At 37.2% G+C, this 26738-nt stretch overlaps 1 protein-coding gene and 1 long non-coding RNA gene across 3 annotated transcripts in view; one reads left to right on the top strand and one right to left on the bottom strand.

Annotated features, from left to right (window-relative positions):
• Positions 1-1512: 1512 nt before the first annotated feature.
• HMCN1 (hemicentin 1) overlaps positions 1513-26738 on the bottom strand; it is a 482021-nt gene continuing 456795 nt past the window's right edge. The window contains exons 98-107 of one of the 2 annotated variants that reach the window (XM_035010675.1): positions 25401-25463; positions 24233-24352; positions 22109-22243; positions 19159-19272; positions 18295-18420; positions 16707-16835; positions 14442-14792; positions 10704-10823; positions 4696-4822; positions 1513-2980 (exon numbers count right to left, since the gene is read on the bottom strand). In XM_035010675.1, the coding sequence (XP_034866566.1) occupies positions 2614-2980; positions 4696-4822; positions 10704-10823; positions 14442-14792; positions 16707-16835; positions 18295-18420; positions 19159-19272; positions 22109-22243; positions 24233-24352; positions 25401-25463 (1652 nt within the window). In that variant the 3' untranslated portion in view covers positions 1513-2613. The remainder of the gene's footprint in view (positions 2981-4695; positions 4823-10703; positions 10824-14441; positions 14793-16706; positions 16836-18294; positions 18421-19158; positions 19273-22108; positions 22244-24232; positions 24353-25400; positions 25464-26738) is intronic. The other variant, XM_035010676.1, reaches the window with a different exon arrangement.
• Positions 3419-21087, top strand: LOC118014403. Its single transcript, XR_004680277.1, has 3 exons — positions 3419-3440; positions 3742-3797; positions 20817-21087. It is a non-coding gene; the product is annotated as an uncharacterized LOC118014403 (long non-coding RNA).

Raw genomic sequence — 26738 nt, 5'->3', positions numbered from 1 at the left:
GGATGAATGATAACTGCAGGTACACTGATGTCCAGAGACGAGATCCCAGTTTAGTGGTAGATGTGAAGATATTTTGTCAAAGCAGCAACCCAGGGAGTTGTGGTTCATGTTCACGCTGTAATTATAATGCTTGGATGTAAGCAGATGTTTCTGAAGAAGCTGAGAGGAGTTTCCTTATTGAAAATATTGACAAGTGTTATGGCTTTGTAGTTAGTGGACCTGGATCCAAACCCAGCTCTCCATTCCCCACCAGTGATTGACTTTGCAGCGAGTTATTTAATTTCTTTGAACTTCAACATTTTTCTCTGTAAACAGTAGGTTATAGTTTTTGTTCTTGGTATCTTGCAGTGTTTCTCAGACTACTGTGGTAAAGGACTAGATTTAAAAAAAATCTGTTGTAGATGATAACTTTAAAAAATATAGTAAATATGAATTATAAAAAACCCCAAATTACAATCTTCATTTTTTTTTGTTTTGTTATTGAATTCTAAAGACATAAATCTGGTCATAGGTCTAGAAGCAATGAAAAGTAAGAAGGGTTGGTCCTGAGAAGGCTCAGAATCTCTTGCGAGGGCTTCAGAAGAGGCCGTTATAGGTTGTTTAGACAAGACTAACTTCCTCCGACAGAGAGGAAGGGCTGTTCCTGTTGGCAGAGAAAACATATCATTTGGAGTTGAAGGTTTCCAGCTTCGTCAAAATCTGCTCCTATGTCTCTATCCCAAGTTGTGAGGTCATACTTCCTTTTCTTTCTTTTTTTTTTTTAAGATTTTATTTATTTATTTGAAAGAGAGAGAATGAGAGAGAGCACATGAGAGGGAGGAGGGTCAGAGGGAGAAGCAGACTCCCGCTGAGCAGGGAGCCGGATGCGGGACTCGATCCCAGGACCCCAGGATCATGACTTGAGCCGAAGGCAGACGCTTAACCGACTGAGCCACCAAGGTGCCCCATCATACTTCCTTTTCAATCAGTGCTCTAACTTTAACACAAGAGAACCTGTGAGATTAGGAACTAAATTTGTATTGTAATCCAGCCACTGTTGGAATTAGACCTTTGGTTTGGTTTTCAGAAAACTTGGTGCTGCAGTTCTAGGAAATAAGGGTTTCCTTCAGATCATCATTCACTTGATACCCTTTTTGCAGAACTTCAGTTGAGAATTTAAAGCCCTCAACTCATTATTTTCTTTCTCCACGTTCTCTAGTGTACCTACGAGCAAGCAACCATTTCTTGATTGGAAATGCCTACTGGTGAGAATTTAAGCACTGTTTTGGCACCGCATCCCATGAACAATCAGAGTTCACTTTACCACTTGAGACGGGTTATGAATTCCATTAAATGTGACTGTGTCACAGAGCCAATTAAAGTTAACTCAGATCCAGTTCAGAGAATCCATTTAAAATCTGTTTCAGTCAGGCTATGTATCAGATACACAGATAGATGTGTGTATGTGTGACTATAAGCCTTAACACCTAGTAGGATAGCTATAAGGAAACAAATTTTAAGCTTTCAAAAAGGTTAAGAAAAGGGATGTGAAAATTTTATTCAGGCTGGTTTGACTGTAACATTGTTTTTTGTTTTACAAAATAATTTTATAAAAGAGTCCATCAAGATATCATATAGAAAATACACCAAGGTAATATATATACATTTCATAAAAATAGAATACATCTTGGCAATCGCTTCCAGAGTCTGTTACCACCATGTACAGTGTATTGACGTTCAACATTTATGCTAATTTGAACATATAAGATTTTTAAGAAAAACAAAGAAAACTGTCCCATTGGTATTTGTAAAAGTTGTTTCCACTTGACTGGAAAATAAAATGCTGGAATGTACAAGTTATGGAGCTAACTGGAAGGAAGGTTATATCAAAGATCCATGCCATGAACAATTATCTGAGGATGAAGCAATATTTTTTTTTCTATTATCTATTTCTATTTTCTATTATCTGGTTCAGCTCATTTCACAAAATCACTGAAAATAATATCCTTATTTTGGATGCTCAGTCCACGTGAACACTATTTGGTATCAAAGAAACATTCTAGAAGCCGTACTATATTTCTAAAATGAGTGGTGTTTCTCTTTTCCCTTAAGGTGAAAATAGGTGTAGAAGTCCCAATATAAAGTATCAATACTTAAAAAAAAAAAAGAGCATTTTTATAAGTTACTTAATAAGCTTTGATCAAAACACATAGCAACCAGTTTTCTTATTCTAAAAATGGCCAAATGCTCAAAAATTCACTTGGCTTCGAGTGAGTTATTTTTGTTTTCTTTTTTCTTTCTTTTAAGGAAAATGATCTTAGCTACTATGCTACTCTAAAACATCACTGTTAGGTCCTCCTGTGAGATGTTCAGAATAATCTTTGGAAAATAACTGCTCCAGTGTAATAAATAAAGAAAAATAATGAGGGACCTTTCTAGACCTTACCAAAAGATATGACCATGGTGGGATCATGAAAATACCTCACCAGTACCAAGGAAGGCACACACAACAGAGCATAGCACCATTTTCAAGTTGCCAAGATTGCAACTGTTCAGGAGATGGTAATCTGGAAGGGGACTGGATTCCCATGATTAATGCAGTTTAAATATGTGGATTAGGCTCTGGAGAGCTTCTTAGTATGGATAGGCAGACACAGCTATATAAACTATGAATGTGGTCTGATACTCAATGGTCCCATTGGCACTGTAGGATGAGGCTCGAACCCTCATGCGGTAGGTCTCTGGTTCTCGCAGTGGTCGCGTTGTGTACACCACTCCTTTCAGGTTTTCATCCCTTAAGGCAAAAGGAACAGTCTCTTCCTCATCTACCATGAGGAAAGTTGTCCTGGGATGCATCACTCCATCCTGCGTGTATGCTACCAGCCGGATTAAATCTTGATTGGCAGCTATTCCAAATGGGAGAGAGACAAGTTTGTATTCCAAGGCATATGGGCTCAAGGCACATTCCAAATCATTGGGTGGACAGTTCTTGAGGCAGAACCTAAGGACAAAAAAACACACGAAGTGCATATTGTCATCTGGCTTGGAAGCAGGAGAGGGCATGCGGCAGGTGACCATGATCCATGACAACTTTTAGGCATTAAAGGCTGTAGACAGTCTGACTACGAGAGCAATTGGCCCACCCCATGTGCTATGCCACTAACTCAAACCAGATGTCAGATGCCTATGAGAGTATGCTGGTCTAGAGTCAAATATCTATCTCTCAGTTTCAGTAAAATCAGAAGTTGTTTTTTTTTTTTTTTTTAAGATTTTATTTATTTATTTGACAGAGAGAGAGAACACAAGCAGGGGGAGTGGGAGAGGGAGAAGCAGGCTTCCTGCCGAGCAGGGAGCCAGATGTGGGGCTCGATCCCAGGACCCTGGGATCATGACCTGAGCCGAAGGCAGACGCTTAACCAACTGAGCCACCCAGATGCCCCAGAAATTTTTGAACCACTGAAGTAAGTATGAGTACCACAAGAGTGTCTCTAAAATGAAAAGTTAGTTTTGGAAATAGAAGTATCTGTACATATACTGGAAACAAGTAGTTTTTAAAGAGAGGAATACAAGCTATTTTTAAATTTTAACATCTGCCCTAAGACTGAAAGCTGAAGTAGAATTTATTGATATTTGGTTTGTTTTCCTAAAAATAATAAAAGGTCAACTAAGATTCCTGGGCGGGGGGGGGGGGGGGAAGCTTTTCCTTTTGTATTTGTTTTCCATATTATTTTAGATTAAAAATACTGTATTTTCTTTTTTCAGAGCCCACATTGGCTGTTTTTGAGGCATCATGACTTTTAAATTGCCAGAAATCACTGGTAAGGGAGAGTAAAATTTTAGAAAAATGCACAAAGGACCATTTTCTGCAGATATGGATTCTTCAGTCAGTATTTTTGGATGTTTCTTAAGTCAATATTTTTAATTTTCTTCCTCCCCTTCCTATTCCCCCTACAGCAATTATGAACAGGTTTTTGCCGGATCTGGGGCAGTCCACACTTGATCATGTTACAGTAACTTGGTAGTCACTGCTGAGAGGAAAAACAAAGCGTGAGCTCCAACCAGCGCTTGGTTTCAGAACCACCTTCTTATTAGCAGGTCCTATTCATGATGACCATTATCTCTGTTTTCAAGTACCTCATTGACTTGATACCTGAACAGAGTATGACATTTCTGTAAGAGGAGGGAGAAAATAGAAGAGCAGTTTATTCAGAACCCAGAAAAGATAGTGTTTCAGACAGCAGGGAATATAAGCAAGACCATCTATGAGCGGGCAGACTGTTGACTCATCCTTGCTCATCTCCATTCTCTCATGGAGTCATGGTGAGTCATCACGATTACAGTCAAGGTACTTCTTGGAATGCTCTAAGTGCTGAGAGCCCTTAAAACCCTGAGGCAACACAAATGGAAACTAGGAAATTTCAAAGGAGGACAGGTTCTATCACCCCATAAAATGCTCACCGCTGAGACAGAATTCTAGATGTGGCATGGCGGATTACATACTGGGGAGATGATCCGGGAAAACCCTGGCAGCCAACAGTGATAGTTTAGGTTACAGTAGCTGCTGCAGGATGAGCTCATTTCACACCCACTCACTGACTCCATATACCCCTGGGGTTACTGACTTCCTGTGAGTTACACGTGACTACAGACAGAGTGTGTTGGTTGAGGAGAGAATGCTTTTCAGAAGTATTTCTGAGACGAGAAGGCAAGACATACCCTGAAACAGGATCCCGCTGGTAGTTGGCTGGACAGGGGGTATCGATGCACTGGTAGCTTCCTCTCATGTTGAAGCACATGCGATTTGGCCCACAGCGCACACTCTGCTCCAGACACTCATCAACATCTAGCAACAGCACAAGGAACACACAGCGTCAGCAACTCGGGTCAGAGCAGGCCATGAGAGCAGGTGGTGTGGGTATTTGAGGGTAATGGCAAATCTCCATGAGTGAATCTGGTAGCCATACCTAAGCTTCTTCAACCACAAAATGGGATCCGGATACCTGGTGTGCTATTTCCCATATTGCTTTGAGGATAATTTTTAACATTTGTGAAAGGACATCAAAAAATAAAAGCTATAAAAGTAGAAGGGAAGCTATTAAGAACTCTGGTGTTTTTTATATTTGGAAAATAGAGTGCATTTGAGTTTCGGAAAGCAAATAATACTTTAAATTCATGAGAAACAAGCTAAAAATTTAAAGGACACTTGTGAACCTTTCTGTAAAGTGAAGAACCTCTTTAAAATGTGAGTGATTCTCCCTGGTATTTTGTTTTATAAGTTCAAATTGTTGAGTGGGAGGTAGGGTAGTGGAAATTAAAGGAGTCAAGTTAATAAATTCAAGTCAGTCATTTCTTGTGGAGAGAGAGAATCTAGAAAAAAAAAAAAAAAAAAAAGAAGCCCAGGATCAAATGAATGACCCAAGAACCATAATCCAAGTTTAATCAAATCTGAATTGTGGAGAATCCATCCTCAGGGGTTATGGGCAGGGGATGAGCTCTCTAGGGTATTAGCTCCCCCTTGGGTAGTGGGGAAAAATGCAAATGAAATGCTGTTTATTTTGTTGTTTTCTATACAAAGTTGTTAAATAAAAACATACTTAAATCACTATAATTAAGAAACATCAAGATGGAGCTAAAGGAAACTTTTTCTGAGCTTTCTGAAAATGAATGTTTTTGAGCCATAATTTTTAACTTAGGGTCCATATTCGAGCATCAGGGGATTTGTGAATGAAAATCTTTTTGTGTGTGGGTGTATGAGTGTGTGCATGTGAGAGAGAGAGAGAGAGACAGGGACAAAGACAGATGGAAAGACAGAGAGTACAACATTGCGATTGATGGATTTTCTGGGAAGAGAATAGAGTTCTACAAAATTTTTAAGGGATTTTGAGAACCTAATGTTAAGAACCATATTTTACAGCAGTCATTTCCAACGGTGGTACTTGCATTGCCCTGGTGGTGCATGGAAGCTTTCCAGCAGTATGAGAGCAGGCAAATATTTCAGGGAATCATTTTCAACCAGAAACTTATTTCCCTAAGTTCTCCTTTCTAAAAGCACTCTGCCTGAGAACTTCCTGCGGCCTGGAATTCTCCTGTCCCCATTCCCATTTTATATCCTTCTGCTTTACAAAAGAAAGGTTTCCACTAATCCCTAGTCTCTGTATGATACCCGGGTGTAAAATGCTTCAAGGCACGTATGAAGGGTGAGAAAACTGGTTATTTGTATTGATGGTGGCAGGCCTTATTTCATCATGGCTACAAACCAGTGGTCTTAGCTCTCTATTTTAAATTAGATTTCAGAAGTGAGCTGATTGTCATGGGAACACCTACTAACACTTTTACTTGAACAGAAAAATGACCTTAGACTTTTTCTGACAGTCAAGCTGGTTGGTTTAACAATGACTACAGACTTCTAAATTATATAGTGATCATTCCCCATTAATGGGGTTATCTATAGCTCCAAAGTATTGATGAAAATATATTTAAAGCCATGTACATCAAAGCCAGAATTCACATCCTTTACAACAATTTAAATGATAAGAAACTTTAGAAGTCAGTTTTAAAACATATGAATGAAGTATAAGGTTTCAAATTTTTTTGGAGTAGGCAAGCAAAAAATTGAAGACTACTTATTTTAAAGTCTTAAGTCAATTGGCTGCATATAGGCACTTATAATACTCCTCCTTCTTTAGTATTTTAATAAACATAGATCCTGAGGTACTGGAGGGAACAATTACAATGAATTGGGCCCAAATCAGTTCTCTGCAGAGGTAGGACCTAAAGGTCAAATGTACTTTCATCATGAAATCAGTGCCAAGACAAATGGGCATGTGAAACTATTGTAATCATTTCATAGTAGTAGGTGACTTGGTATCTGCATAATGGTATGTATGTTGGACTTGGTTCAAGTTTTAAGTTATTTTGTGAATTCTTAAATAACCTGAAATATTGCTATCAAAAAAATAGAAAGGAGAGAAGCAGTTTCAAGAGACAGTATATTAATTATGGACAATAAATGTTAAATTTTATTTCTGAATTATTTACCATTTCTGTCTCAAAAATGAGCATTTTAGATTTGGTTCCAAATATATTCTGTTTCCTAAGCAAATGACAGACAGTGTAATTATTTACTTTAGACCTGCTAATAGTTTGCATAAAGTAAAAAGACACTGAGCTAGAGTGATACGGAGTAATCACTTACTTGACCTTTTAGTTACTTAGATGTGCTGATAATAACATAATGTGCTTTCTATGACTAATTTTATATTAGGACTAATTATCCTACAGGAATACAACACAGTGTGAAACAAATTTATATTTCAGTTAAATCTTGCCTATTGTCTCTGTGAACCAAGTTCTAATTATGATTTTATCTGTCAGAAGGGCATTATCTCCTTGGCAAAATGAGATTGTCTCAGAATGAAGTGAAAAGCCCTTTAGGAAAATGTGAAAGAAATTCAATTAGCCTTATCTCTTTTTTTCCCTCATAAAAAACATTCCCTTCACACTTATCCACCAAATTTCATTTTAGCTCTAATTTTTTTTAATTTATTTTTTTATTCTTATGTTAATCCCCATACATTACATCATTAGTTTTAGATGAAATGTTCCATGATTCATTGTTTGTGCATAACACCCAGTGCTCCATGCAGAATGTTTAGCTCTAATTTTTATGGTGAATTCCTGCAGGCACATGGAGGTCGGTAAGCTGCAGGGGCCCATGGAAATGGTGGCATGGAGACCAGAATCTGGACACATGCCTGTATGCATAATAAGAGTAGCTATCTTATCACAGATTTCCAATGGTTGAATATGAATCTACAAAAATATATCAAAATCTAATATTCAAAGTGTTTGCCTTTAGCTCCATAACAATGAACACTTTCCACTGAAAAGCTTTCTTAAGTATTTGAGCTTCTGGAAGGTGGCTTTCCTTTGTCTTCTGTCTACAGCTATCTCCTCAGGCTTAAGCACCCTATAAGCATTCACTCTACTCATTTAGTCTACTGCCTGGTCCTAAAAAGAGAAGCCAGAAAAGATGGAGAAATCATGCTGTCTTCTGTTAGCTGACAATGTGAGGATGTCTGGTTTTTATTAAATATTATAAGAAAATTACTATGGTAGAAATTAAAGGATAGGCATTTTATAATCTAAATATTATACAAGAAAAGATTACCAAGATGAGCTGAAAAACTTTTATATTAATAGTTTTAGAACATGTGAATGTATTTAACCAAGTGCTTCTGGATACATTAAACAATAATTCAGGATAAACAGACTTGAAACATTTATCTTAGAGAAAGAATAATTTAGATTCTTGATAACATTATGGATTACTTTTTAAAAACTTGGATAGATTAGAACACTCATTTCAAATGCAATGCCAATAAAGTATTTCTAAATGTTCAGAATTAGATTAGTGGGGCTTAAAATTAGCAGAAAGATCTTTTGTTTCTCCTCTCCGCTTCTTGGGCAAATCATGATCAGTCATGTTTTTTTGTTTTTCATTTTGTAGTCTGCTGACTTCCACTTTTGACTAGAGTTTCTGTCCTTGTTCAGTGTCAAATTCACTTTAATTTCCTTTTTGTCACTGACATTTTAATCACTAATGTACAAAGCTTCAAAAATGCACATGTAAATGAAAATCAACTTTTTTTTCCTCTCATAAATGCCCAAAACACTTCCTAAAGCTATAAAAAGACTCCAAGTTATTCTTCAGATTAAAGACTGCTTTAAAAGATGTAATTGTTTTCTCTCAAGTCTTTTTTAAAAACCACAAAAATATGTAACCCATTTAAATTGCAAACATTTCAAGTGACACCTGTTTCTGATTTGTTCACATTATTTTCCACTCTCTGAAGCACAGCTGAAAGCTGAAAAATGTTTTGAACCGAATAAGCAGCTAGGGCAATCAAGGAACAAACTGGCATAATTTAGGAAAAAAAAAATCCTCTAATGAGGATATGACATAATATAGCGTTTAAAAATCTGGCCAAGGGGTTTTGTAGTTTGGTTGGTTGTTCCAAATGCTTCCTTCCTTGGTGCCTGGTGCACTCACAGGAAGTGTGGTGTTAATGTTGGGTATTGCCACCTCTTCAGAGGATCCTTGGCATGCCGATCTGGGGAAAGTTGTAAAGCATGGACGGTGTAAATGCTCTCCTCTCACCTCACCCTGCTGCCACAGTACAATGACCCTGGTGTTCACAGCATGACAGGAGAGACAAAGGACCATTATAGACATTATGAGATCTGTAATCAAGTCCTACCCTTGTGCTTGATTGTTTTAGAACATTCATGCTCACATCATCACTCTGAGAATTAGTTTTATTATCTGGAGGATGGGTACAAATTATTGCCCTTGACATAGCTGTACTGTTGATTAAAATGAGTTAATAATTGCTTTGGGAAAACATGACTTTAATATCAATGTGTGATTCTCATACTTCAAGTCTCAGTAGAAAGTTCTGCATAGGGTAAGCTCTTAACAAGCATTTGTGACAGATGGCTGGGAGCGAAGGTTATTATGGTGTTCACTTTACTTCTCCAGTCCACATGGTCCAGTGGGGGCTCTCAGGGAGGGAATGGGTAAATGGGTGTGAGACAGGTGGAAGCTCATGGAACTCAGGTGACCCTATTGCCCTGCCAAGGTCTTGCTTCCTGGAGCACCCTTTCCATGACCAGCATCCTAGCAAGTCTTCTGTGAATCTTCCAGAGAGGGCAAATTTAATCTAAATTCGATTGCTACTGATAAAGCACTCTTTTGGAGGTTTTATTTGATATGCTTTAGAAAAAGATACAGGTTGTATGTGACAGAAATTAATTAAAATTCAGAGGTTTGTTAATACTTATATAATACTTTTAATTTTGACCACAAAATTGAGGGGATTTCTTAGAAGATTTTTAAGATTTATATAAATTTTTATTTCTTTTTGATCTAAGTATGCATTGCAACATAATATACCGTATCAAAGCAAAATGTCCTTTTCACATTTTTGTGTAAAGAGGGTAATATTGAGATTGATGGTTTTTTTCTTTCTACCATCACTACACATTGTCCCAAACTCTGTTATAGTACCTACAACCCTGTATATTATGCTTTTATTTACATGTCTGTTTCCATTGGACTAAGATATCAAAGGGAAGAGACTATATTATTCATTTGTGTAAACCTTTTGCATTCTGCAATGCTAGCTCATGACTGTTCCACATCATTTGCAGACTCAAAGATAGATCATTTAATCAATCAATTACCCATGGTTGGCCAAGACAAAAAATAAAATAATGCTTAATACTGGAGTAAATTTACTGAGCTCTCTTTCTATTTCGTCTTTCATCTTGGTTGAACTTTTGAAAAGACACTTGAAGAGGTCTGTCTATTCCCACTTAGTTTTAAAAATATATAACATATCAAAAACTAATGATGTAATGTATGGTGATTAACATAACATAATAAAAAAAAGAACACAGTAAAAAAATATATGTAGTTATAACATGAACTGGTTTAGAAAGACTACACCAAAAATGATTCTCGACTATTTTCCTCTACCTAACGGCTTTCTCTCCAGTTCTCCTACTTACAAAAGCAATGATAAATATGACCAATGGGAATGAGAAGGAAGAGAAAGCAACTAGGAGAATAATTATTCAAAAAAAGAGAAGACACTTAATTTCTCATACTCTCCTATGTTTTAAGTCAAGTAGCAGCAATAAACATCCCAACATTTTCTCACCTTGACAAGCCTTTCCATTGAGCATGAGTTGATAGCCAGGCGGACAGATACAGTGATAGCTCCCAAAGGTATTTTTACACTCGTGCTGGCAAATGTCTCTATTTTCACATTCATCAATATCTGTGCAGAAAGAAAGCAGAGTGTATAACCATGCAAAGCAAAGCCAGAAACTACGACAGAACCAATTACACGCAAGTTGTTGATATACAATAGAAAAACTTCTTGGTGATTTTACACTCATGTGTTTAAACATGCTCAGAGCTGTTTTATATCAGAATCTGTTTTTAATGGAATCCAGTGTCAACTGTACTATTTCATAAAATATGAATATCTCTTCTGTGTAGAACTGTATACGAGCTGAGGGAATTGGCCAGTTTGGGAACTGGCCAATATCTATATTAGTTAAGCAAGCCTGGGATGGCAGATGAAACAGATTTGTACAAGATCCTAAACCACCCAAGTACTAAACTCTTGACAGAATAGTAGAATTTATCGAAAAGACAAAGTTTCTATTGAGGTTAATTGGAACAAGGAATTTTATTTTATTTAAACTTTAGCCACCTCTCTTTCTCCCTGCATGTGCTCCCACCATCCATGCATTACTTTCCCATAAAGAGATATCAAGTGGAGGTGTTTTTAATTCTGTGATAAGAATATTCATCAAACTTCATACAATTAATTGTAAAGTACGAATGGCAACAACGTATCTATAGTTGCTGTGACACCTTGGGCAGGCCACTTTATTTCTCAAGATCTCAGTCAATTCTTTTATCAAAAGGACTCACTGATACGATCTCTCAATTGCACAGATTTGTTTGAAGGTTCATGTATCATAATATATGGGGAAGCATTTTATAATAAAGAGCTATCTATCTGCTATTATTAAACAAAGCCAAGAAAGTAGCAATAACAAGGAGAGGATAATGGGTGATAATTAAAAATTCATTGCTATTTGCTTTCAGGATAAGGGATGTGATTTGGGGTGCCTCAGATTTCTTATCCCAGTTGTGTTTTGCTCAGACTAATGTCAGAATTTGTTCAGAGTCCCACCAACCAGTGGAAGAATGAAAAGAGAATATGATGTGAAGTGGGAGCAGGAGTGTTGTAGGGTGGAAGTAAAGAGAAGACAAGGTGAAAATTGGTGGGTGACTCAGAGCAAAGGGATGTGTTCAACGTACATGTTTTGCATATGCTCACAATATAATTGCAAAGATTCAAAATCTGTTCATGATGAAACCTCATCAAATATTTGTTACTGCTTTTGCCCCACTGTGAACCAAAGCATTTATTCCACAACTTGTGTGTTATTTCTACTTTTTCCCTTTACAATCTGCTTCCACCCCAAATCACCACAGAAATGTCAATGATGTGGAATTCCAAGAAGTCAGTTGACTCTTCCCAGAGTATGAATTTCAAAGTGGCTCCGAGTGTGATTTCTGCATTCAGAGGCAACACAATGTTCATTTCTCTTGTTAAGCTTTGGAATCATTTCCTTAAAAAGCTAAATTTTAGCCTGAGTCTAACAAGATTGCACAGTGTTAATTTGAATCTTTTGTGAGTTATCTATCCCAGATGGTTAATTAAAGGCATTTGATGTTTATTCCAAGTTGCTCGTTACATAATTCCAAAGCTGTCTGCAATCTTAGTGTAAACTTCTTTATTAGTATGAACACTATAAAATAGTCACCATATTTTAAGAAATATTTCTAAATGTCTATTAACTGCCCCCAAATAAAACTCAAACATACAGTAATTGACTAGATATGGAAGTTTACTTCAGATTTTCCAAGACTGGTCCTCTGAAATAGTAGCTGCCTCAGCCAATGGTTTGGGAAGATAATTCTTATAAACATAATATTAGTGTAATATAAACACAAAGACACAGAAAACATTTATGAGACTCTACTGTGAAACTGCAGAGTTTAGATAGTGATGAAGAAATAGAGAAGGGGGTTATTAATCAGGGATGCTTTCTTAAAATGACTGGGACATTCAGATGATTTAAAAGAAATTAGCTAGATGGTGTACGGTGTGGGGAATATGATTTAATTCATGTGTCACAGCATAAACAAGGGTTTGGGGCAGGAGGGTATAGGCAGAAGAGAAGAGCTTGTCTAAGATGAAGTCAGAGAGTGGGAGGATAACTGGAGATGAAAACCCTTAGTGGGAATGACTATTTGGAAGAAACTTTGAAAGACAACATGTCAAATTTTAATTCTATCAATTAAAAAATGGTGAAAAGTTTTAACTAACAAAGAGGTCAAAATCGTGGACATGAAAAATTACCAATGCTCAGAATGATTTGGAGCAGGTTGAGAGTGGTGTTTGACACCCTCACAAGGATTGTGGAGTCCACACGATTAGGAATTAAGTAGCATTTGACCATATGGACTAAAGGTAGAGAACTGGTAAAGAATGCATTAATGTTTGAAGTTCAAAGAGTAAAAAGAACCAGCATTGTCAACAGTTTAAGACACTGATCACAGGGAGGTTTCATGTGCATCATATTAACCTTCAGGTCCATCAGGACATCTAGACAGAAAAGTTCTGGGAAAATACACACTTAAAGAGAAAAGTTTAAAGTTTAAGTATCCAGTGGGTCGGGGGTCCAGCTGATAGAGGTGATATGGGAGGCTGGGTCCACAGAAGAGTAATTAAGGAAGCATGTCTGAGAAGATAATGATGTAGGAACAGGGCTTGGGGTGAAGGGTAGAAAAAAAAATGATGAAAATTGAAGGCAGAAAAAGATATTTTTAAAATGTTTATAAGAAATGTGTAACAGAAAGTATATTTAGGCAAGAATAAGTGAAGTGTAGAATACTTAAGAAAAATGCAAGAAAATGAAGTTGGCATAGGGGGTCTTTAAATTTAAACAAAATTTCTTTCTTCCCGCCTTCCTCTCTATCTTCCTTGCTTTCTTCTGTCATCTAACTAATAGTGGGGCTAATTTGTGTTTGCTAATTTCTCTTGGCACATAGCTCAATGGCATGCAAACTGCGGACACTCACAGAAAACTGAATTAATTGAATGACAGATGGTAATGTTTGCAACCTAACTGAAAACAAAGCCTCAATTATTGAGTTGGAAATTATACTTCACTTTTGCAAACAAGTTAAATTGTAGATGAGTTTAGATAAAGATATTGAAAGCACATATTTTAGAGCAATGAAAGCAACTTAATTTTGTCCTGGCTCACATTATCTTTTCAGTGATTTACATATATACAAAATATCAAACTGAGAAATTCCACGGGGAGTGTGGGTCAACAGTCAACACCATTTTGGTTGTCATACAGAACAAGCAGTTGACTGAGTCGTTGAACGTTTCACTTTTAACCCACTGCTTTGGCATTGGCCAGGTACAGCCATAATCTGATGGTATTATATTATGTGGCAATACTCATATTCTCTTTTAAAAAAATGTATTCTGAATGCCACTGAAATTTATTTCTACATAGCATTAAATTTAATTACACTTTCAGGAGTGGTCAAAAGAAAGAAACTGTCGATATAAAACAATTAATTATCAGAATGTACACATGTAAATACATCATTTACTTGAGTAAATTTCGTAGTAGTTTTAGGTGTCAGAGGAAATGTCTTGGAACTTTGAGTCATCCCAGAGTTGAGATCAGATGTAGTTCACTGCACCCAAAAGACCACCGGTGCTGTGCATATGTTTAGACTCTGGCCCATAAGTGAGCCCACCGAAAGGAAATGTAATATGGCTGACATTTACCTACACATGTGTCTCGGCTCTCCTCAGAGCCTTCAGGGCAAGTTTTCCTAATAGTCCTTCTAGTCCTGGAGAGAGATGTTCTGCTGTTTCTATACTCTGAGTAGGAGCTGTAGAGATGTGAGTACTGTCTGTAATGCTGTTGAAGTTGATAGTTGTTTCTCATAGGGGAGAACCGTGGAAGGTTATAGCTACTGTACTGAGTGCCATAATGAGGCAGCCTCTCCAATCCAGCGCAAGATTTCCCGTCCCCTAATAAATGTTGTCCTGGTGGACAGATACACTTGAAGCTGCTGGGGGTGTTTGAGCACTGATATGCACAAGGCTTAGGCACCTGTTCACATTCATTAATGTCTGCTCGTGTGCCATGATACATAAAAAAGAGAAAAAAAAACACATACACACACACACACAAAACACAGGAATCAAGAATCAGTCTCTGGAACAAACTGAAGACATTATATTACCCTCCAAAGCTACGGATACAGTAATTTCTCAATTGTTGTGAACTTTGGAGAAAGCTTTAATCATTCATTTATGAATACATAGAAACATTCTAAGACTTCTCCTAAAGGTTGCTTCATGTGTACCGTAGAAACATAAAGGGTCATATGGGAAAATGTGGTCTTGAATCCAGAAAAACTAGAGTTCAAAGCTAATGCAGATCTTAATTCTGTTGGTGGAGGGAAGGACTCAATCACATTTCTAGTTTGCTTCTTATTATAACATTCTCACTGGTACTTTCAATCTTTCATGCAATTACAAGCTTCAGATGTGGTAATATTGGTACAACTACTAACATTTTTCTTTTCTTTTGAATCAATAAATATTATTTAATAATCAAGCCAAGCACATTTTTTACAAAAATTTAAAAAGAAGGAAATTAAGACAGAATTATTTCTTACTAAGATATAAACTCACAAAGTACGTAAAATTAAAAAAAAGTTATTTTTCTTCCTTCCTAGGTCAACATATAGTATACACTCCCAACTTTTCCTGTAAATTGGAAAAGCAAATGAAAACCAGAGAGAACAAAACCAAATTCTTTAATTCATTACCACAGTGGCATGAAAGACAGCAACGTGAATAAGCAGAATAAAAGTAGTAAATTTTGCTTTAAAAATTATTTTAGTAGGCAAAGGTTAAAATTAACATTTTAAATCTCTTTAAGGCAATGGCTCTGCCTTCATTGATTTATTTCCCAGTCCAAGGCCTAACATTCAACTTCAGGTCAAATTAGTGAACAAATAAACATATTTCATTCTGCTAGGTCACTGCTATGACTAATCAAGATGTTAAGTTATATATAAATTACAGTATCTAAACAGAAGACTAAAATGATATGTTATGTACTTCTGCTATTAGAGAGCGTTTATTTTAAAAGTGTTTCTAGTAACTTACTTTCAACATTTGCTCTGTGCAAAGTACCAGGCTAGGGATTGCATAAAGACAGAACTAAGTCTTTATGAAAGAATTTGCTATAAATCATTAAGTAGACAACCAAGGCAACCAATTTTAAAAGCGTAGTATGCAAACCAGAAGCCAGTATTTAAAGCACACACCTTTTTTTTTTTTGCTGTACTTAAATATTCCAGAAGGAATATAATTTCATAGGTCAGTTTCCAGTTTTTGATTATAAGTGCATTAATTAAAAAGAAGCATATAGTTACCTTCTTACAGATCTCTTCTATTGTCTGTTACCTGACTTATTTACATTCAGTTATAACTAAGATAGAAATAAACAGGCAATTGGGAGAATTGAGTGAGATTCTTAGCACAGGAAATGGCACAGTAAGCACTAAATATATGGTAAAGTAATAATTATCAACTTACTTAAAACTGTATATTCACATTTTAATCCCTCATGCCTAAACCTTCGTATTACACTCAATTATGCTTCATATTCAACTAGAATGTATCTGTGCAAATATTTACGCCATATGCATAGAGAGATCATCAATGAGATAACCTTCATAATTAAGTCACCATGGTAACTATACTGGAACCTCACTCTGTTATGTGTAGTGTATAGTAAGCACTCTGTAAATGGTGACTATTATCACTTTAAATGTCAGTGCAAACTGAACTCAGTGAAAAATCTTTAAGAAGTAATTCAAATTATGTTATAAGTTACTTACACCAACTTAACACATTTTCTAATTGTCCCAAGAAAACATTTGAGATTAGAGAGTGGTCCTGATCAAGTTGGTAAGGCTAAGAAATTATGTTAGGAGCTTTATTACTCAGTAAGAGTTCCTGGTAACTTACCCATACAGGGTCTTCCAACTCCTTGAGACCGGAAACCTCTGGGACACACACAGCGATAGCTGCCTCTCGTATTCTCACATATCTGGTTATATCTGCACTGATGGGTCCCATCTTTACATTCATCAATATCTACAGACACAGAGGCAATAAAAAGTAATAACACTTCCTCTTTCAAAGCCTAAAGTCATTATATTTAAAATGAAAACTCTTTAGAATTGTCAACGGTTGCATATCTCACCACGTGGCTGAGACTTGGGTTCAAGTTCTAGCTCTGCCACTTATTAACTGGCTCCTTTTCCTTCTCTTGCTGCCTACTGTGGAAAGGGTTTGGTTCTCAGCTTTGTAGCCCTCTTCTCTCTACTCCCTCCACCTTTGGCTGTCTTATTTATACTAGTGACTCTAGTTAGCTTGTTGATGTAGCCTTACAGCAATAGCACTACATTGTGTCTTAGCTACAACCCCACATTTCTGGCTGCTGGCTGGTCCTCTCCATGTCCATCTTTTACCAGTACTCAAACCCCACATGTCCTCGGTGTCTTTTTTTTTTTTTTAAGATTTTATTTATTTATTTGAGAAAGAGAGTGCAGAGCGAGAAAGAGAGAGAAAGAAAGAGAAAGAACGAGCAGGGAGAGGCAGAGGGAGAGAGAGAGAGAAGCAGACTCCTCGCCGAGCAGGGAGCCCAATGCAAGGCTTGATCCTGGGACCCTGGGATCATGACCTGAGCCAAAGGCAAACACTTAACCCACTGAGCCACCCAAGCATCCAAGAAGGATGAATTTTAACCTGTTTTCTCCAAGCCCAGCCCTTTTCCCCTTCTATGGGACTCTCCTTCCTTTTTCCACCATGTCCACCTATTATTACCATTCCATTCAAGGCGATATTTAAATGTGATCACTGCCATGACATCTATTAGATAGATCACTCTTTCAAGTACTCTCGTACAATTTTATTTGTACCTCTTTTATGACATTTCATTCTCCCTTGTACTACAGCATTTTTTTCCTTTTGGTGAGGAAAGTGGAATTAGCCAATCTATTCCAGTAGATTGTAGGGGCATGAGAGGAGGAATGCTATCTGTTTCATTTTTATTTTATAGTTGTGTTAATTAAGGCAGACTGGCACAGAAAGAACAAACTTAGGGGGAGAATATAATTTATTTGTCTGGTCATTCATTTGACATTGAAAGAATATTCAATTCTAAAATAAAATATTATGAACTTTTAATAAATCTGTATAAGCTTTTCTTAACCACCTGTGAAATTCTAAACATACAAACACTGAATTTCATAGACATAATGTGAAATAATATTAATTTGTGTAGACATTAAACTGTGTAAAGCAAACATGTAATCGATGGGAGCTCAAAATGGTAATAAGCTTCCATGGTGAGCTTCCATTTCTTGGTATAGCCATGAGCCCGGGACCCCACAGTTCAAACATACTAGAAGTGGGAGTAAAAAACCTGTGATAAAAGAAAAATTTCCTTGTGAGATTAAATTTACTTTAATCATTAGTCTTACAAACAGATGCCTTACTTGGGGTGTCAATGGCAAGTGGATCTCAGTCATTGAAATAGCCATACACTCACCAATGCAGGTTCCATTTTTGGCCTTGGTCATTCCGTTGGGACAAAGATCAATGCACTTATAGCCCCCGCGGGTGTTCTTGCAGTGTTGATCTGGTCTGCATACATTCTGTCGACATTCATTCACATCTTGATAAAAGAAAAAAGGTAATGAAGATTGAGAAAACGATTTCTTCTACTTTTCCATAGAAATCATACCTTCGGATTTTAAGGATAAAGATGTTAATTATATAATTATTGTTTAAGGGTAAAGTGTTTAAATCCATCAAGGTAAGTAACAGACTATTTTAAAACAGAAGGATAGGGGCGCCTGGGTGGCTCAGTCGTTAAGCGTCTGCCTTCGGCTCAGGTCATGATCTCAGAGTCCTGGGATCGAGCCCCACATCGGGCTACTAGCTTTGCAGGAGGCCTGCTTCTCCCTCTCCCACTCCCCCTGCTGTGTTCCCTCTCTCGCTGTGTCTATCTCTGTCAAATGAATAAATAAAAATCTTTAAAACAGAAGGATAAAAATTTAAAAAAAAGTTAGTCCACATACTTGGTAGCCATACCAACCACTACCTCCTCTTAGAAAAATAAACAAATAAATAATATATATATATAACTTTATATATGTAACCATATATATTATGCTTCTGTGAAAAAATTTGGTAAATCCAATAGGGAAATGCTAAAAAATGGTTATGTAATTAGAAAATGAAACCTGTAAAGGATAGCATTTGCTTCCACTTCGTTTTTGCATGGATTACAAACATGATGGAAAGAGGTATCCTATGTATGAATCCAGCCCAGGACACAGCATATGGATTAGATTGAATACCTAGAAATTACAAAGATGTCATTGCTTTGAATTTAAAGCCCTTTTCTTACCTACGCATTTTCTACCTTTGAGCTGATACCCAGGTTCACATCCACAATGAAAACTTCCTATGGCATTGAAACAGCGGTGGTGACAGGGGCTGGATTCTTGACATTCATTAATATCTGTTAAATAAAACAAAACTTTCATTATATGCTGTTAGGAAACTGAGTTAATTTATTTCAGATGTCTAACATTTTAATGATCTTTTATCATTATCATGTTTAAGATCTTTCCTAAAATGAATCCAATAAAATTGCTCTCATATGATCTGCCAGATAATTGATTGGATTAATTGCTGGAGACCATACCTCTCTTCAGAGGTAGACATTTCCCAGTGACTTGGAACTATTTGGATGCAAGACTCCTCTACTTTAACTACCCTACCAGATGGCTCCCATGTCTGTTTCTAGGAAGTTTCAGCCCTGGAATGTTTCTGACAGACTGAAGATGGGGGGGTGGGGGGAAAGCCAAGGTCTCCTGCAGTATCTTTTGCAATTGGCCTTTCTTCCCCATTTTTGCTGCTGTTAGCCTGATGCAGATCTTGACCACCTTGTGCCTGATGGCAGCAACTTTAGCATTTTTCCTTGTCTACAGTCATTGCCAAATTAATCTTCCCAACACCATGTGGGGCATGGTATAATAAAAAAAAAAAATGCAGGCATGAATTCCCCCAATTCATGTGCATTTGCCTGTTTTATGTACCTTTTCCAAAACTCTCCTTCTATTTTTTTTTTTTTTTAAGATTTTATTTATTTGACAGAGAGAACACAAGCAGAGGGAGAGAGAGGGAGAAGCAGGTTCCCCGCTGAGCAAGGAGCCCGATGTGGGACTCGATCCCAGGACCCTGGGATCATGACCTGAGCTGAAGGCAGCCGCTTAACCAACTGAGCCACCCAGGTGTCCCTCCAAAACTCTCCTTCTAGTCCCAGAGGAAGAGAGACCTTTTCTCCCACGTGAGAAAAGTCCCTCTATTTGAGTGTTTGAGCTCTATAGTCCATCTCCTCTTTCCTCACCAAGATGAGGACTGTGGTCCATTGATCATTCCCTCCTTTTGTGCATTTTTAAAGTCCTTCCTCCTTATGGTCATCTTTCCCATAACCCTATGGACATAATCAAATCTTTTCTACCCTAATACAGTCCCTCTCTCAGGACTGTATTCTACAATCTCAAGTTCCTTCTACTTCTCTACTGTTCTATTCCAAACCCTTCAAAGGAACAATAGCCATACTTAAGTTCTTTATGTCCCCATCTTACATTCCCAAACTCAAGGTTGCCTGTGTCTTATTTCGTACTTGTTTTCTATTTGAGCTCTTTTATTTATTTTTTTATTTTGAAAAATTTTTTTAAGTTTTTATTTAAATTCCAGTTAACAAACTGCGTAATATTAGTTTCAGGTGTATGAGCTCTTTTAATCTTTCAAAATCTGCATGTTAATATAAATGCATAAATGTGATCATGTGCTTCAAAAATATTTTCTTGGTGTAGTTTTTTCTTCTTTCTTTTTTCTTGGCTTCGTTTATCCCTTTTTACCTTCTTGTCCACTAAAGCCAATCTGCACTGACAATCTAGTATAAATAAGAACATATCTCTTCTGTGTACACATATATATCTCTATGTAAATATATAAATCCATTTCCTTTATCTTTGGTTATTGTTTGTTTTCTAGGCACATCATCTTTTCTATACAAGTTACGTATACTTTTCTACATTTTGGTGTTCTCACTCAACAATTCAACGCAGAAACAGTTGAGCTGCATTTCATTCTTTATAATGGCTGCACAATGACTTACGGTGTGGATGTACCATAATTCACTCACTCTTTCTACTATTGATAGGCATTCCGTTTTGTATCCACTATTTCTGCCTCCATGAAAAAACCCTGATAGCAGCTTTATTCAGAATTAAAGTTAAAACTTGGAAGCACCAGGATATCCTTCAGTAGCTGAATGGATTAATAAACTATAGTACACTAATACAATGGAATATTATTCAACACTGAAAAGAAAAGAGCTATCAACCCATGAAAAGACATGGAGGAAACTTAAATGCATATTATCAAGTAAAAAAAGACAATCTGAATAGGCTACATGCTATATGACATTCTGGAAAAAGTAAAACTATGGAAACAATGAAAAGCTCAATGGTTGCCAGAGGTTGGGGGAAGTGAGGGATGAATAAACAAAGCACAGAGGATTTTTAGGGTAGGGAAACTATTCTTCATGATACTATAATATAGGATACATGTTATTATTTGTCAAAATCCATACAGTGTACAACACCAAGAGTGCATCCTAATATAAATGATGAACTTTGGGTGATAATGATGTGTCATTGTGGGTTCATCCTTGGTGAGAATTTTGCCACTCTGGGGCAGGATGTTGATAGTAGGAGATGCTATGCAGGATTTGGGTCAGAGAGTACATGAGAAATTTCTTTACCTTCCACTCCATTTTGCTGTGAACCTAAAACTTCTCTAAAAAATAAAGTCTATTAAAAATCCTGCAATAGGGCACTTGGGTGGCTCAGGTCCTGATCTCTGGGTCTTGGGATGGAGCCCCATATTGGGCTCCCAGCTCAGCAGGGAGTCTGCTTCTCCCTCTCCCTCTGCCTCTCCCTGCCACTCATGCTCACTCTCTTTCTTTCTCCCTCAAATGAATAAATAAAGTCTTTTAAAAAAATCCTGCAATAAATATCTGGTAGTCTTATGCAATGAAGTTTTATGAAATAGAATCTATTAAGATCGTGCTATATAATCTCTTCTCTCAAATATAATAGGCAAATGTTATCATTCAAAACCACTGTGCTATAAATCCATTTAAAATAACCATGGAATATTACATCTGAAAACCTTATCAAGGAGCTCATCTATAAAATGGAGTTTACATTAAATGATTCAAAAGGCAGAGGGTTTTAATTCTTAGTATAATGAAGATAAAGCAAGGGACTCCATTTTTATACCTTGGCAACTCAGCCCATCGGAGGTTCTTCGAAAGCCAATTCCACAACGGACCACACAGCGATAGGATCCAATGGTATTGTCACAGTCCTGACCAGCATGGCAGGTGTGTCCACCTAAAGCACACTCATCAATATCTGCAACAAAATGAGTCATTCAACTAAGGCAGGTTGACGAAAACCAACCCAAGAACCTGCTATGAAATGGAGATAAGAAAAGCAATAAATGATACTTGAAAATATATGAGAGCAAGAATGCTGAACAATTTGGTTGAGTCATTTCAGGTAGGTTAAGTTGATGACAAGCTCATAGGAGCATAGTGTGGTATCTTTGCAGACTAACCCATCCATTAAACCACTGACAAATTATGTGGCTTTATTTTTATTTTTTTATAACTTAAATAAAACATTTTATTTTAAAAATTCCAAGTATGCTTCAAATGAAAACTGCCCATTAAGCACCCACAAAGTTCCAATCATTGTACAAAACATTAAAACATTTGTTCATACTCTTTTAGAGCAAAACTCTCTATTCTGTTGCACTCATATTTGCATGGCGTTGACATTTTAGTCCGACTGTCAGAAAATGACCAGTTCTTCAAGACTTGCTCAAGAAACAAGTTTCTGATCCATAGAAGTAGATCATGCAGGAAGTTTCTCTGTCAACTGTTACACTTAATGTCCTCTCCCTCTGAAACCACCACCACCCCTTCCTCCTCTGAAGCCTCCACCTCCACCTCCTCTTCCACCTCTGAAACCACCACTTCTACCACCTTGGCCACCTCCGTCTCTTCCTCCTCCTCAACCTCCCCTGCCACCACCTCTTGGAGGTCTCTTCTCACCTGGAGGTCGAGGTAAAAACCTCTGCAGTGGAAGCAGTTTATATGGGTCTATATAAAACTTCTGCAGTTTTTTAAAGGAAGATGCCTTCATATTTTTGGACAATTTAACAGAAAAATAAAAATCTCTTTGTCCAAATATTTCATCCACTTTACCAATTTGTTCTTTGTTCTCTAAATAAACTGGAGCATTGAAATAAGGCACCTTATTTTCATCTGGAGTACATTTACAAACTATGTCATCTTCACAGGGATGCAGGAACTCTCCCAATACAGCGCCACATGCACATCCAGCCTGGCTGCCAAATTACATGGCTTTAAAAAAGCTACTTCTCCTATCTGACATCTCAGTTTTCTCATCTGGATAATATCTGTCTCTCGGCGTTGTTTTGTGAGGATAATATCTGTCTCTCAGCATTGCTTTGAAAATTAAAGGAAATAATGTATACAAGGTGCTCAATCCATACTGGAAATTCCATGAACGTTATTCCTTTCCCCTCCTAAACCCTTACTTTCTGTCTCTCTTTTGCATTTAGAAGGATGTCTCCTCAGACGTAGAGGAGAAATCCTTTCCTCTTCATCATTTTAAAATTTCCTTATAAACCAGATTCTCACACAATTCTAATTTTGAAGTATATGTAGAGTCTGATAAAAACTGGTTTTTTGGGATGAGGGAATGGGCAAAATGGCTGGAAGGGAGTGGGAGGTACAGACTTTCAGTTATGGAATGAATAAGTCATGGGAATAAGAGGTACAGCATGAAGAACACAATCAATGTCATTGTAATAGTGGTGAATTGGGACAGATGGCAGCTGTACTCGTGGTGAACACAGCACGGTGTATAAACTTGTCAAATCCCTAAGTTGTATACCTGAAAATAACGTAACATTATGTGTCAACTATATTGAAAAACAAAGCATTTTTTTTAATGTTCCCAGAGTGCTACCGGGGTTGTGCACTTTACTTAAATTCTCTATAATTTCTTTATTTCCTAGTTTTGTCACTGTAAAATGAACATGATACTAGTCTTGCCTGTCCCTCCTCATGGTGTTGTGCGGAGGAAGTGAGTGGCTACAGGTTTCCCTGCCTGCGCAGCGCCCCACGTGAAGCCAGCGTGGGAGCAGTGTTCCCTGTTCCTTTCTCAACCTGTCCGGAGATCTCTGTTTATTGCGAACATGGCGGCAGAAAGAGTAGGAAAGAAGAGCATTGCTCTACCACCCTTTTCCCAGGCCAGAGCTTTCTGTGACCATTGCTTGACTGTGTCTAGTAGACTTAGCTTTGTGACTACCTTGACAAGTCCTTCCATCTGCAGCTATGGTGAGGCCTTTTGAGCAGGAGCAATAATAGGTTCCCACGGTATTGTGGCAGATCTGGGAGCAGGGACTCCCAGCTGCACATTCATCTTCATCTGAAACAAGAAACAAAAAGGCCCCGTTCACAGGTAAACCCCCTGCTTTCTAGGAGTTATTAAAGTCCACGAAAAGAGTTGTTCATAAAACAGTTGCTTACAGAGGACAATGCACTGAATCAAATGTAACAGAAAATTCTCTAAGAGCCACAAAATAGAAACGCTAAGTAAAAATTAACTTTGGGTCCCCAAATTATCTTTGATAGTGACTGGATGTTTAGATTAATTCTAAAACAACAAGAAGACAGCTAAGATACAATGACCATTTCCTGTGACCTAAATGTTTTTTTACCTACCTTAACTCATTCCTCATAACATTCCTAGGAGACAGATATTTTTATTACTCTCCTCATTTTGCATGATACAATTGAGGAACAAGGAGGTTAAGTAAATTGCCCAAGGTCACACAGGTTATTATTGGCAGAGCTGAAATTTGAACCTGGACAGTATAGTTTCTAAAGACCACTTTTCTACCACTATATACTACATTATATCGCCTACCAGTGAAAGAAAGGCACGGTGTATGCAAACTTGAGCTACTCTAGCCATTTACACAGCTGTTCACTTATCTGTGACCCTCTTGTACTGGTACTTGGATTGGATGAGGCTGGCTTAGTCAGTAGTCCTGCATAGTCCTGCCCTATCCTCTAAGCAATTCTAGGATTAGGTGACTTAGAGTTGGATTATTATTATGTTTCACATCCAAGGCAATCAAATGACCAGACAGGGTCCAGTGTTTTGTCCCTATGCTCACTCCACCTCTGTACTTGATCATGATCCCTGACACACTTGATTGTGGTCAAACTGAAAGAGTACATGCTTTGCAGCTACCTTAAATTCAAATCTAGCTCTGACACTTGGTAGCTGAGTGATCTTAGGCACCCCCCTTAACTTCTTCACATCTCAACTTCCCTCGCCTGTAAAATGGGACACTTATAAGACTGTTGTGATAATTAAATGTCTAGCAAAATGGCAATAGATGTCCATTAAATGGATTCCATTACTAACATTTTTTATAAAAATAAAAATGTATTATTCCCGTTCTTACCAGCACAAAAGGGTCCAACTGAGTCTAAGGCAAATCCCAAGGGGCATTGATTACTGCGATCTCCTACCACAGAGAGAAAAGCCAAATTAACCGGCTTGTTAGAATGTTAGCACCTTGTTTGTTTCCAGGACACTCTTCCCTGGGAACATATGCCAAAGATGGAATACTTCACACAACAAATGCAATAGGTGAAAACAAGCAGGAATGGAAAACTTTTCCTGTTCCCCAACCAAGAACTAAATGAATCATAGTCCAGAGATTGTTGGCAAGCAGCCATTGGAAACAGATTTTCTGTTTGTTTACACTAATAAAAAAATGAAATAAAACCATTCTGTGATAATGAACAGGATCCAAGATCAATGTGTATGCCAGGCATAACCACCAGCAAAGTCCTATTCCTCTGTCTGTTTTAGAATTAGGAGCACTATTTTCAAGTCACTTAAAATAATTTATACCAGTGAAAATCAGAAGCTCTAATGAAGAAACCCTCTCCTTTTGTGGATCTTCTCCATTTGCAATGTGAAGCATCTGGGTCGAAGTCCCATATGTGTGACCAAGTGTTTTCCTTTCCCGTGTAGTCCAAGAAAGGGGAAATAGGTATATTGTGATAGAATAGGTTTAAGGTAGATGTCAGAAACAAACATATTAACAAGAATAAATAAACTAGATAGGAATCTCTTTCCTTAGAAAGTAATTCTGCCTTGACTGGTTTAAGCAATTTAGCTAATATTTTTCAAACATTACTGACCTGTAGAAACTTAAATGAAACCCCTTTTGAGTTACCGAAGTAATATGTGTGTGCATATGAGCACACACACACAAACTAAAAGATAATCATTAAAATAATAAATTTCTTTTGAAGGAAGTTTTATTTAAATCACATCGTATATTCAGTTCATTTTCAGGCTCTTAGAAATTATCTGATTTCTTTCAATTCTAAATGCATAAAACCGTGCTTGTTTTTATTATTGTTTTAGGTGCTTTTCATAGAAGGAGTCCAGGCATTAATTTTTCAAATTCATTTTACTTTGGAGAGTTTCTGATAACAATATTGTTTGAGCTTTGCTGAGGACGTGAAGCTGTTCAAAACTGTTTTATATATCTGTGTATCTGGAGAGTGTAAGAAACACTACTCCAGTGAAAATTTCTTTGACTAAAAAGGAGAGTCCAATTTGCTATTTCTAGGTAACCAAACTGCTTAAAACCTTGACGAGAAAGCAGAGGTTCCTGATCCATTTCTACCGTGAGTATAAAAACGACCCTGACAGCATCTATTTTCCTGTATCTGGAGGAAAATGGGAAGAAGATGAATGAGACAGAAATGTCCAGCGCGTCTCG

Source organism: Mirounga leonina, unplaced genomic scaffold (assembly GCF_011800145.1).
Source record: "Mirounga leonina isolate KUSES-001 unplaced genomic scaffold, KU_Mleo_1.0 Mir_154, whole genome shotgun sequence".
In the NCBI taxonomy this organism is placed as follows: Eukaryota; Metazoa; Chordata; class Mammalia; order Carnivora; family Phocidae; genus Mirounga; species Mirounga leonina.
Note: the sequence above shows the minus strand (reverse complement) of the source record. Positions and strands in the feature narration are given on the sequence as shown.